Here is a 13,400-nt window from a genome sequence, read left to right on the forward strand (position 1 = left end):
TGCGGGCGCGCCGCCGTTTCCAAATCATTTCTTCGGCTAAACTCATTGTTTCATGCTGTCCATCATGTGTGGTATAGTTTACTTACTAGTAACTTAACATGTAAAAGTATATTGACCCGCATTAAACCTCCACTGGGTGATTAGTTTAAACCGTTATGTTCTTTTACGCGAACCGTTAGCGTTCAAAAATTCGAAACGAATGCATGTGTCGCGCTTTGCATAGCTTCAGGCGCTTAATGTGAACCAGCAGGAAGAGGAGAATCTAGCCCGGGGCCTCATTTACTCTTTTACCGGGGGGCTTCATTTGGGATTTTACCTATAATTTTCCCAGAAATTTCAACTTTTATTAATTTTTATTTTGGTAAAATCCGAAATGAGCCCCGCATCGTCGTTATTTTTTCCGTTTGCACCTGAAAGTTATCCAATAGATGGACATCAATTCAGATTGAATATTTTAACCTTTTTTAATATTTTTCCATGTTTGCGCCTGAAAGTTATGCAATAGACTTTCAGGCTCAAACGTGGAAAAATATGTCGACGCGAAGATGATGAGGCCTCATTTGAGATTTTCCAAAGAAGAGCCAAAATAGATGCATGGGTTGAAGGAACGGATTCGGATTCGGAGATCCGGATCACAGACCGGATTTGATTTGGATGATTTGAATACCCCTACATGGATTTGACTTTTCCACCACTAGTATACAAGTTCTGTCATCAAAAACGGCGCTTCAGCGAAAAACAGTCGTATCTTTTACCGCTTGTTTGTGCCTGGTGTGCTCCTGATGGTAGACGCTTGATGCAATTGAGAAACAGTTTGGTATTCTAATATTTCAGTTAAAATCATAGTCTGCAAATCGTCGCTTACAAGTAATTGTGTGTCGTAAAACTATGGCTGATGGTAAGTTGAAAAACGTTCCGCTGCTCACCGACGACGGTAGCGGCCGGCATTGTGAGGTTAGGAAGTGCATCAAACGTAAACCATATATATTTGTGATCCGTTCGTTCCGTTCAGCTACACCCGACGATTTGTGGACGCCGTACAAGTATCTGTTGAACAACATAGAAAACTACCTTCTACCGCCCAATGACTTCGCCGACACGACGCACGCCGTCAGCCTGGAGGGGCTACTACGGAAACACAAGCAGAACTTTATCTCTCTGCTGAAAAACCCGCCCAAGAATGCCAAATGCCGGGAAGCGATTAAACAAGGCATCACCGATGGCATAACGCTGCCCGACTTTGGTCACACAATGCTGTCGAAGGAGCTCGTCGACGAGAGTATTATTATTTCGGATATGTTCGACGTAAACGAGTACGTCGCACTGGAGCTCCTGTGCACATCGCAGCAGCAAACTGTCAATCACCCCGGGTTGACGCGTGGTTTGGTGGCTGTTTTACTGTACTACGATGGACGCAAGTCGCTCGTGGCAAGCCTGAAGCAGTTGTTCAAATCCCGAGCCGGCGTGTCTTGGTGTACGGATGCGACGCCGGACGTTACCCAGATCATCACCACGTTCACCGATGGACTCGTAGCCGATGGTGTGCTGGAGCGAATTATTGATCTTTTGCAGCAGCTGGACATTACGAAGGAATTGGACGTGCTCACGACAAACCGTGCCCTCGGACCACCGAAGCATCACCGGCAGGTGCTGGATTTGTTCGAGGAAATACGGCTTCTACTGGCGCAGTGCGTCTATTTCTGTGCTGCACAGGCCGGTTTGCCACGGAATGCTACGATGAAACTTATCCAGTACCTTCGGGGCTACAAGTTCGCTGAATCGGGTGGTGGCATTGACGATGTAACCGTGACGCTACAGATGAGTCTGCTGTACGCCCTGGATCTGAGCGTCCTGCAACGGCGGGAAGACGGAGAGGATCTCGTTAAACAACTTCCAATGATAAAAGATGAGCTGTACTTTGACTTCCTTCTCGATGCCCTTTCGAATGGATGGGAAAACGATGGCCTGCATGCGCTCTCACTGTTTGCATTCGGGCTATCGATAGCAACGCTCCGTCTGGCACCGCAAACACTAGTCCAAGATATGGCCAAATTCATCGACCAAGATGAGCTGCTCGTCAACGGGGCCCTGCAGGGGAAGGTGTTCGATTTCCTGTACTACACGTTCCTCGAGTCGGAGCTTATCTTCGAGACGGAATTTTTCTACCGTCGCATCCACACGCTGTACACGGACTTTATCGAGCTGATGCACTCGAAGGTCACGGAACTGCGAGGCCGAGCGGATGAGACGGCGCGCACGGTACAGCTCTATCAACAGCAGGGCATTGAGCCACCGGCGAACCTATGCCGTAACTTTGAAATGTTGCTGCTTTCGGTGGGTAAGTTCTACGGCAACGATCGACTCGCGCTGCACCTGAGCGTAGATTATTGGGGGCCAACGGAGCTAAGCCATACGCTGCAACCACGTTCCTCGTCACGATCGGTCTGCCTGTTCAAGTTCATACGACTTGCGGGGGAACTGTTGCCACCGACGCTTTTTGTGCCGTACCTCAAAATGCTCGCCGGACTGAGCTGCAACGCGCAGTCCGCCCGCAGTGCGTTCAACCTGCTTAAGCAGGGTAGTGCCTACTCGGGAAGCAACACCATCTCGTGGGAACACTTCTTCAACTCGCTCATCGCGTACTACCAAAACCTGCGGCAGGAGCAAAATCCCCACTCTGAGACCGTCTATCGAAACCGGATGATTAGCAAGAGCATCAGCCCACAGGAGATCCTAGGGTTGCAGGCCGTACTGCAGGTTGTACAGGCGGTCGCCAAGCACGACGAGTTGGCCCGGGTTGCTCTGTGCGAGCACGTCTCCTGGCTGCCGCTTAACGTACTGGTCGGGTTGATAAGTTGCTCCGTACCCATTCAGCTGAAGGCAGAGATCGTACACACGCTCGCGTCACTGGCTGGCTGCTACGAAAACGCCATCCAGCTGTGGCACAATCTGGAGGACTCGCAAATCATCAGCACCGTGCCGTCGACGAGCAACTTTCTGACGCGCGGCGTCAAGTCCGAGCTGGAGGAGGTCGAGAGCCGCAACGAAACGTTTCCGCTCACCCAAGCGATGCTCGACTTCCTCTACTCACTGATGCGCACCGCCGTGCCGGATAACTTGGGTGAAGGTACACGAGCGCCCGGCGTCCATCCGTACCTTTCGTACGTCGTCGATACGGTGCTGTTGCGGCTGTTCAACCGAAACTACAAGAATCCAGCGGAGAAGTGGCAGCTGGCACAGAAATGTCTTCTGATTGTGCATATGTTTGTGAAGCAATTCAACTGTAACTCGCCAGCGTTGACAAAGGAGCAGCAGAGCAGGGGACAGCCGGCCGATTACCGCATACTGCTCAATCTTAACACCAAGTCCGAGCTGTTACGCCTCATCTTGCACATCCTGGACGAGTCGGTCTCGTGCTTCGATGCGTACGCGCCCTTTCCGGGCAAGAGTGCCCTCGAAGCATCTTCGCTGCTATGCTTGCAGATCATCGTTCGAGCGCTCAACCTGCAGGAGGACTTTTTCAATGTACACCTCAATTCACCCAATCCGGTCATTTTGGTCGGCTTGAGCAAACTGCTGCTCGGCATGAATCCTCGCAGCGGTAAGGCGGACCATATGCTCAACATCATGAAGCACATCACCTACAGCACCTGGCTGCCGGAGAACAGTCTCGTCGCGCTGCGCATCCTCACGATCATCATGGCGCAGCCGGACGTAAACCAGCTCATCCTAAGCCTCGTCACCCAGAGCGAGTCACTGAAGAACGAAATAAGGCAGGGCTTCGTCGAGTGTTTGGAGGCGGATCTGAACGTTTCTGAGGAACCCGAGGCACCTACGATAGCGCCCCATACACTGCACACGACGTTGAACAGCAAAACAATACTGGCGGAAGATGACGCGACCGGCAGCGGTCAACAGCAGCAGCAGCGGGGATCTCACGAAACGTACGTGACGCTCTGTATCAAGAGTGCCGTGCTCCACCTGATTCAGGAATGTCTGCAGCAGCCGGTGACTCCGAATTTGGCGCACTATTTACTCGGGTTCGACCTGAGCAAGGATCTTCATCTGACGAACCTTCAGCAGCCAGGAATTATGAACTTCCCTAGCAACTGCTCCAAGTCGCTCATCACCCTACTAGATAAACATTTGGAGGTAATTTACACCGATGCATATTTATAGTATAGTAGAAATTCTAATCTTTAGACATTAATGAATCTCCTAACTTACATTCGAAGTGATTCATGAATCGTTATAATCCAAAAACATTCATGAATATTGTTAGCCTCATTATACTGCATGTAAGCATGGATTTGGTGATAAAAATACTACGCGAATATTTGAAGATTCATGAATCCCTCTTTCAAAGTTTCAGATTCATTGCAAAGAGATTAATTTAAATCTGAAACATTATACAGTTTCTATGAGCTTAGTAATTTTTTTGTCCCTGCTAATTCATTTTTTGCATCATTATTCAGATAGATTCAAGAGCACAACATTTATTATTCTATTATCTAAATGCAATTTGGTGCAGTGAAAGTATCTAGAGGATTTAATCACTATCTAATGCCATAAAAAACACTGTATGAGGGTTTTATTAACGTTTTTCTTAATTTCTCTTCTCCGTGTAACAGAATATCAAGTCCGGCAGTAGTCTTTCGACGAGCTATAGCAAATTGATGGAGTATGCGTACCGTTTACTGTACCACATTTGCCGCAACTTCCACACCTCGGAAGTGTTTCTGCGCTTTTTGCGCTCCTGTCAGGACTTCCTGTGTAGGCATACGGCCGCCTTGCCCTTCCCGAACGCTAAAAACCCGTACCAGCTGAACCAGATGACGTTCCTGCTAAAATCGATCGTGATCGAGCTGAAGCTCACGAGCGAACGGAGCCAAGCGACCCAGTTCGAAACGATCTGCAAAATATTGCTAAAAACAATCAACGCACCCGCGGTTGAAGCGGAATCGGCTGGAGCGGGCAATTTTTACACCAATACCACCACCGTAAACCAATCGCTCAACTCGAATGCGGACCTGTCCGCGATGACCGTGGTGGCGAAAGAGTCGAGCGAAACGGCCAAACGGCTTCTCTGCATGCTGCTGGACTGTGTGAACTTTGAAATAAAGTCGCTCGAGGAACCGAGCTGGAACTACTTCAACGGGCCGGGTTTACACGATCTGTTGCAGCACTGCGAGGTGAGTGTCTACCCGGACAGCCGGATGCGGTTGATCGATACGCGAAAGCTGCACTCCATTCTGCGCGACGAACTCGACTCGATACATACGCTCGCGTCGGGTCAGCGGGCTCACATCGTGCAAGAAATTCGCACGGTCCTCCAGTACGTGGTTCAGCTGAACGCTCAGCGAAGCTTGTGTAACGCCACGACCAAGTTCCTGGACGCCTGGGGTCAGGTGGCGGAGGTACTCGTTAGCGTCACGCCGACGCTGATCATGTCGCTCGAGACGAAACAGATCATCATCACCGAGATCCTGCAGATTCTGCTCAGCAAGGCCCTGCCGAACCAGGTCATGGCTGAGCTGGCCATCATTGCCTCCAGCACGATTTCGCTGCTGATGGTGAACCTGCGCAGCTGCTTCATGCTAAAGTCCGAGCAAATGTCACTGCAAGTGCTCTCGTCGAAGCGCACCGCGAATGGGAGCATCGGCGGTGGTGGCGGATCGCTCGTTGGTGGTGGACCGAACGAGGAGTTGAACGTGTCCGGCCTACATCATCAGCAACCGGGGACAACATACAGCTACCTCGAGCGGGCGAATGCGTTGAGTTTGAAGTTTATCCTCAAAAACATCCTCGATTGGCTGCTGATCAGTAGCGATGGGTCACCCCAGTTAAAGATGAACCTATACGTTGCGCTGCTCAACTACATGTACATCATCAAGGGGAATCAGGAGGGTTTGGAGCGCAGTCGGAAGTTGCAGAAAGACAACGACGAGTAAGTATTACATTAGTATTGTAGCTATGAATAGGAAAACTGACTTTTTTTCCTTTGTATCTATGAATAGTCAGTTCAGTTCGTACTAGGAACGAGTCAGTTTCTTTCAGGATTCGAATACATGCCGTCGAGGGTGCGCTTCTTGTTACCAATATTGTTGTGATTATTTATCAGCAAATTTCTATCTTGAAAATTTAGATTTTATTCCTTAGTTTACAATTTTTAATTTAAATTAACTTGAATTTGATTTGATTTTATTTGCATTAACAAATAACAGTAATTATACAGTCTATTGAAGCATCGCCAATTATGCGCAAAGCATCCGCAAACTTTAGAATACATTCTTAACAAAGCATAACATTATCTTAACCCCATAAAAGTTAGGGAATCTTTTCAAATGCAGTCACGTTAAACAATACAATATGCCTTTGAACAATAAGGCTGAGCAGCCAAATTCTACATTGTACAATATTTTGGTATGAGTTTGGAAAGTTCTACAATAGATAAGTTTTTTGCTTTTCTCGTGGTCCTTTTTCCTCGTGGTGATTAAACATTTTGTGCCGGTTTATGGTTTGAATTGTCGGTTAGTTCCGTGAATAGAATTCTATTGTTTCTTTCTATACCACAATTTATCTGTGGCCTTGAATTATTCTTTATTTGAAAGCTTAAAGGTTTTTCTGTCTTAACAAAACAATAACAATAAGTAGGTTGATAATCCTTACCTTTCGTGAAAGAGTGTAATGAATAAGCTTTTGTTATTTTGTTTCAGGAATGGATCATTTTTAAATACAACAATTACCGGCACCAGTCGAAAACTGTACAACGCGGAAACGGAGGACTCAAAGCAGCTCAAGATGATAATGGACATTTTTAACTCGTTCGGAGATAACTTGATCAACGTAATCTGCCAAGACTGCACAACAGGTCACGATATCTGCAAGATGCTTGCCATGTCCTGTCTCGACATGCTACTCAGCATGGATTCCTCGGTGAACATAGTGGAGTTTGTCGCGCGTCACGGCTATCTGTCACATATCGTCAACAGTCTCCTGAAGAACGACGGTGACCTCTGCCGAATACTGCAAACCACCCCGAGCAGCTTTCGGGCACTGTATGTGTACGAGTCGAAGATGGCCCTACTAAGCCGTCTCGCACGGTGTCAGGTAGGTGCCAGGTTGCTCCTCGAAGAGCGTATCCTCGGAGTGCTTGGAAGCATGAAGGTGTACGACATGCATCCGGACGTGCAACTTATGCACGGCAATTCACAGCAGCACACGTACGCCTCAGCCATGGCGGCGGCGGCTGCAGCCGCCTCGGCGACACTCTCGTCGTCCTTCATTCCCCCGGTCGAGGTGCGATTCCAGCAGATTCTGTTTCCCGCTCTCAACCTTTGCGATGCGATCCTATCCACGCTGGGGCAGGAAAACAACTCCGCCCTCAGCCAGATCATACACTTTTTCCTCTCGCACAGCGACATGATCGAGACGGTGCTACGCGTCGGCTCGCCGTTGATGAATTTGGGTCTGCTGAAGGAGCTAGCGGGTGTAACGAATTTGATCGCGCGTGCCGCCAACCAGGAAATCTACGAACTGACCGACCCGAATGCAAACCAAGCCTACAGTCAGCAGATGTTCCGGTTTCAAAAGTTCATGCTGGCGTTGCTGCCGCGCTTTATCGTGTCCGAGCAGACGCTAAAGGATCTACACCAGAGCAGCATGCTGGCGCAACCGTACGGTAGTGGAGGCGTCGGTATTGGTATCAGTAGCAGCGTTAACGCAACGCTCAACAACGGCGTCAATGGAAACGATCAGAAACATCGGTCGCAACATCTGAAGTACTTCCTCGAGGTTGCGGCAAACCTTGCGCTGTACGTGCGCAACTGCATTTCGAACCACGTGGTCGACCATCGGACGATCAACGTACTTTTTTCGCCGCACTACACTGGAAGCGAGGGAGCGTCGGCAATGGTGCCGGCACCACCGCGACCGGATGCTCTTCGATCCGCCACGGAAGCTTCCTCCTCCGACGTACCGCACAGTCTGTACGTCGTCATAACACAGCTTCGCTGTGCGGTGGAGTTTTACAACCACGAGCGCAATGTGCTGGAAAGTTTGCAGCAACAGCGCAACTCACTGCCAAGCATCGATTTAGACAAAAACAGTAAGTTTAGTTCATCCTCTGCTATATTGCAATTGCATATACACTTCTCTGATTTCTGATTCCGGTGGAATTCTTGTTCCATATTCCAGTTCAATTGCAACACAGCATGCTGACGGAGCGCGTCAATGAGAAGCAGGACGAATTGCAGCGAATCGTATTTATTATCGAGCACTATCTCTACATTCTGTGGGCCCACCTGGACTTTTTTATGCTTCGCTTAATGCCAGTCAATACACGCATCGGCAGCTCGACCTACTCGGGCCACAGTGAGTGCACCCACTTTTCAACTACGGAAATGGCGTTTTTTTTAATTTTTACTTTCTTCTGTTCTTGCAGATTTCCGAGCGGACAAACAAGAGTCTAGTTTCAGCGTATCGAACGAGGACATTGTGGCGCTCAAGAAAGCGCTAATCGGTGTATTTAATGAGACATTCTGCAAGCAATTGATCGAAATTGACCAGAAGCAAGCGGAGAAGGGATTCGTGGCTGCCTTTATCAGACGAATCAAACAGTCGATACAGTTCGTGCCGTTAAAGTGATGATACGGTGATGTGCAGTGTTCGACTCATGTGGGAAACTTATTACTGGAAAAACATGTTCCAGTTGACCGGTTTTTTTGTGGTAATAGAATGGTAGAGTGTCTATAACAAACCTAAAGCCTATAGGATAAAAAGCGAAACGAGTGTTACGATCATGAATGATAATGTATTACGTTCTAAATAAAACTGCCATTGTTTATAAGAGATATTTCAATTTAAATTTAAAGTCTACACGATATAATGCATGGTTTTCTCTCCCTTTCTCATGTCCCTGATAGAATATAATAATACTAACGATCGTTAGTATATTTTGATAAGTACAAAATCTTTTTTTTTTCAGCAAAACCTGAATACACCCCATTCTGTGCACCCGAAACTTCGAACTCTAGGGGTTTCTCTATCAGTTACATTCAGTTTTCTGGATATGTAGAATAGATGTGAAAATGAAGAAAAAAAACGCTGTTAGTCGTATAAAGTTTTTTTATTTGCAATGTTATTTAACCGTCACCCGTTCAACCGCCTACCCGGGTAGTTTTTGGAGTTTTGTTTTGTTCTAACTTTTGATTGGATTGACGTATCGGCATGAAATTTTTAGAATACCTAGAAAAATTCATTTTCGATCGTTTTGCTAAAGAAAAAAAAATTTCCAAGGAATTTAAATAATTTTTATTTGCGTTTTTCGATTGATACCCCTCAAACGTTCAACCGGACTACCCGGGTAGTCCATACATTTTGTATGGGAGACTCCGTTTTGCTGTACTTAAGACTTAATAACTTTTTATCTAGATGTCGGATCGGTTTGAAATTTTCAGTGAAGATACTTGAGGGTGTTTCCCAAAATATTGTGTAGTTTTTATAATTTTAAAAATTCATTAAGTATGTTAATTTGAGGTTCCAAAAAATTTCACCATTCACATCTACAACCATTTATCTGTGTAGTTCATATAATTTATATAGAAGTTTGCTTTTTCTGTATTTTAGTACTGATATATTTGCTCGTAGATACTTAACTACTTGAAATGTTTTGGAAAATTGCATAAAATATTGTAAAAATTAATAAACTCTCACTCGCTTCATGCTATCTTCATGCTTCAACTGGGAACAAAGTTTTGTCCGTTATTTAATTCTTTTTTCGTCAGAAATGCAGTTCCTAGTAATTCTTCTATAAGTCTGTTCGGTTTTATCTATTCAAAGAATTGAGTTTTTCCATAACGCTCACTTTTACTTAACTTTTGTTGTACTTTGAATCACACACATAGTCGACTAGAAACGGATTAATAAACGTGTTTGTGGCGCACATTTTCTGAACAAAATGATGTGTAGCATACTTGTGTTTAATATTAGACTAAGATTTTAATGCCTAAACGTAAGGCATAAATGTTTAAATTATCGGATTCGTGTTTTCGAATGAAACAATCCTACTTGAACATTTCTAAAACATGTTTAAACAAATTTAATAAATTTCTGAAAATTTCAAGTAATTAAGATTCAATGATTAAAGATACGTATACTGAAATACAGAAAATGCAAACTCTTATCTAAAATGTTGAAGCTACACAGGTTTCGGTCATAGATGTGAAGGGTGAAATTTTTTGGAACCTCAAATTAACATACTTAATGAATTTTTAAAATTATAAAAAACTACACAACATTGTGGGAAACACTCTCAAGTATCTTCACTGAAAATTTCAAATCGATCCGACGTCTAGATTAAAAGTTATTAAGTCTTAAGTACAGCAAAACGGAGTCTCCCATACAAAATGTATGGACTACCCGGGTAGTCCGGTTGAACGTCTACGTATGTAGGTTTGGTTGAACGGGTGACGGTTAAAAATGTTGCTCGAAGGAGCAAAAATTTTCAAACAAATGGGATAATTTTAGGAACAAGGTTATTTTAGCATAGCGATACATGCGGTAGAAGCTTTGTTGGAACAACCCTGTATGAAAACGTCAAGTCGTTGTGTCATCTTTGAGGTGAGGTTTGTTTTAGTGATGGGGAACCTGAATCCCTACAGGGATTCGAATCCTTCGATTCAAATCCATTCTGAGATCCGGGCCTTCGAATCCGAATCCCAATCCGTCATATCATGCATGCTCATCTAACTCGGGGTCCACACTACAGCGCGACGTCCCGTCACGAAACGCGACGTCACCTGACAGGCGGCCGAACTCCATACAAAAAAAATGTCGCACAAATCGCGCTAGTGAAGAAACAGCGAAAAACGCGACGTCACGCTAGTTCTTGTCAAATGTCAATTCGAAACAAAAACAAACCGACGCTGGACAAAACGTAAACAAACCGAAACACAAACGCCAACAAAACTAGCAATATTCTCCACAAAACATCGGATTTTTCGTTGTACTATTTATTTTTAGCCTTCACAAATGAAATTCAGTTATCAAACTCCGTTTTAATTGATATTTTTACCAACATTTTTTCGGGTGCCGAAACGTAAACAAACTGCTCTTCAACAAGGAGGAGATGACGGAGAAATATATACTTCCTACGGTGGGCCAAAATATCGTCGTTGTACGTTTAAGATTGTTTTCTCAGTGAATTTCTAATGTGGAAGCGCCAAACTCACTCAGGGTGCATAAAATACGTAGCTAAACAAATATCATGCATTACTACCTCAAAATTCAATAAAAAATATTAGCCGAGTTTGCGCCCCAATGTGATACATATTTCCACATACTCTCCTACCTCTGTCGCGCTTGGCTTGCGCGATTGTTCTGCCGAAACTGGGCTACTTTTGAAACGGGACGTCGCACTGCAGTGTGGACCCCGAGTAACACGCTTTCCAGACTGCACCGTCGCGTAACGCGACGTCGCCTGACAGGCGCTGAACTCCATGCAAAAAAAAATCTAGCGCGATTCGCGCGACATCACGCAAGGTTTTTTTTATATGGAGTTCAGCTCCTGTCAGGCGACGTCGCGCTGTAGTGTGGACCCCGGGTAATGCCGATTTTTCATATGATGTGTTCAATTCAATGAATAATTTACATAAGAATATCAGTATAGTTGAAATTATTCTTCTAATTGTATTCAAACGCCACGAACAATCTAGTCCTTTTTGGAATATGCAGACTAACTGATTTACCCGAGTTTATTCCAAGAAGAGTAGCATTTATTATGTTTCAAAAACAATTATGACAGCGTTATCATTCAAATTGAATACATCGTGGGTCACCGAAACAGGGAAGCAAGTCTTTTGTGATGTTTTTCCGCACTTTCCCGGCGGGGACTTTATCGCGGAACGAACATGTTTGATGTTCTGATAACATTCTTCACAAATAGAGCCTCAGATATGATTGATCAGATCGGGTCCGCGACAGCCGAGCGGTAGCGCCGGTTAGACAATCGGCCCATGAGCGCTGGGGCTCACCACCTTGACGGCGTGGGTTCGAATCCCAACCGAGACCGGACCCTCCCCTGTACGAGAGGACTTGTAAGCCCTTCACGGGGCAGGCATAACTAAGAGGTCGTCACGCCAAGAAGAAGAAGAAGAAGAAGAAGAAGAAGAAGAATTTAACTTAATAGAATGAATGAGTCTACATAGTTTTGAGACACGCGCGCGTAAATGAGGACAATTGGTGGTCATGGCTGTACGAAAAGAACTAATAGTATCTACACATCTCGCTGTAGTTGGGTCCCTTTCTGTTTTTGATAGTGGCACCACATTATCAACCAATGGTAATTGGCGGTGTGAACTACAAACAGAGCAGAAATACCCTTTTACACTCCGGAAGGTGGTGCCTCGTTACCTTGGGGGACTCGGCGATTTGCCTTTCGAGGTGATTGCTCGGGACCGTTGTATGCAAGGAACAAGATCAGGTCCCTTAAGTAGTACTGGTGGGTTTCACCACACTATCAACCATTGATAGCTGGCGGTGTTAACCAAATCTGTGTGAAAATACCTGCCCTACTCCGGAAAGTGGTCCCCTTTTGCTAGTTGGGAAATCTAAGATGTACCTCTTTGTGCAATTGATGGCGACCGTTGTATGAATGGAACAGAGTTGGATACGATTGTTCTGGAGAGTAATGCCCCAATGCCCCCTCTTGTTTGATAATTTACGAGAGATACTTTCGTCCCTCTCAAACCTATGTAGGGGTAAGCGGTAGGACTCATCATCATCATCATCATCATCATCATCATGTAAACAAATCAATGTCGGTCTGGAAATTGTTTATCGTAATCTGAATCCCCAGAATCCGATTCAGAATCCGGTAAAAATGGTTCGTGTAGCCGCGTTTTGCGGTATCAATGCTGTCGCCAGTCAATGCAAGCGCAAAGTTTCTGACAGTCTATGCACGCGTCAGTCTCTGCTGTTTTTGTTTTTGTTATTTCAGTTATCTCAAAAATCTTCCTTCAAAGCAAACAAGATCTTACTTCAGTTCACACAAAAAGTAAAAGATGGCTAATCTGTTGATGAGTGAAGTGTGGTTAACTACCCGACCGCGGGTCATCGTGTTGAGTTCCCAAAACTTGGAACAAACTTGGAAAATCCAACGGAAATGTAATTTAGTTTCATCACAGGGAAATACATCGCAAATAAGTTCATCTATAGTGAATTTATAATTTATATTCTAGCTATAAAATGACAAAATATTACCGTAGCTGCAAAATAAACACGTAAATTTATCACCGTATGTCCGTTTATTTTGTTTTTGAGATTTGTTATGTTTACATTTATTTCTTCTTCTTATTTTGGCGCATTTGAGTTTGCGGTTAGCTGCCAAAAACTTTGCGGGT

The 13,400-nt window shown here is 45.1% G+C and overlaps 1 protein-coding gene across 1 annotated transcript; it reads left to right on the forward strand.

The window, feature by feature from the left end:
* The first annotated feature begins 757 nt into the window (after positions 1-757).
* LOC131282078 (nuclear pore complex protein Nup205) lies at positions 758-8,719 on the forward strand. The gene is made up of 6 exons (XM_058311467.1): positions 758-898; positions 1,013-4,152; positions 4,632-5,947; positions 6,717-8,107; positions 8,197-8,373; positions 8,444-8,719. Exons 1-6 carry the CDS (start codon positions 889-891, stop codon positions 8,644-8,646), a joined length of 6,237 nt encoding a protein of 2,078 aa, XP_058167450.1. The 5' UTR covers positions 758-888; the 3' UTR covers positions 8,647-8,719.
* The last annotated feature ends 4,681 nt before the right edge of the window (positions 8,720-13,400 follow it).

Source organism: Anopheles ziemanni, chromosome 2 (assembly GCF_943734765.1).
Source record: "Anopheles ziemanni chromosome 2, idAnoZiCoDA_A2_x.2, whole genome shotgun sequence".
NCBI lineage: Eukaryota > Metazoa > Arthropoda > Insecta > Diptera > Culicidae > Anopheles > Anopheles ziemanni.

Coding starts and splice junctions, on each gene's coding strand:
- LOC131282078 (XM_058311467.1), top strand. Junction 5,948..6,716: donor TTGCAGAAAGACAACGACGA/GTAAGTATTACA, acceptor ATTTTGTTTCAG/GAATGGATCATTTTTAAATA. Junction 8,374..8,443: donor CTCGACCTACTCGGGCCACA/GTGAGTGCACCC, acceptor CTGTTCTTGCAG/ATTTCCGAGCGGACAAACAA.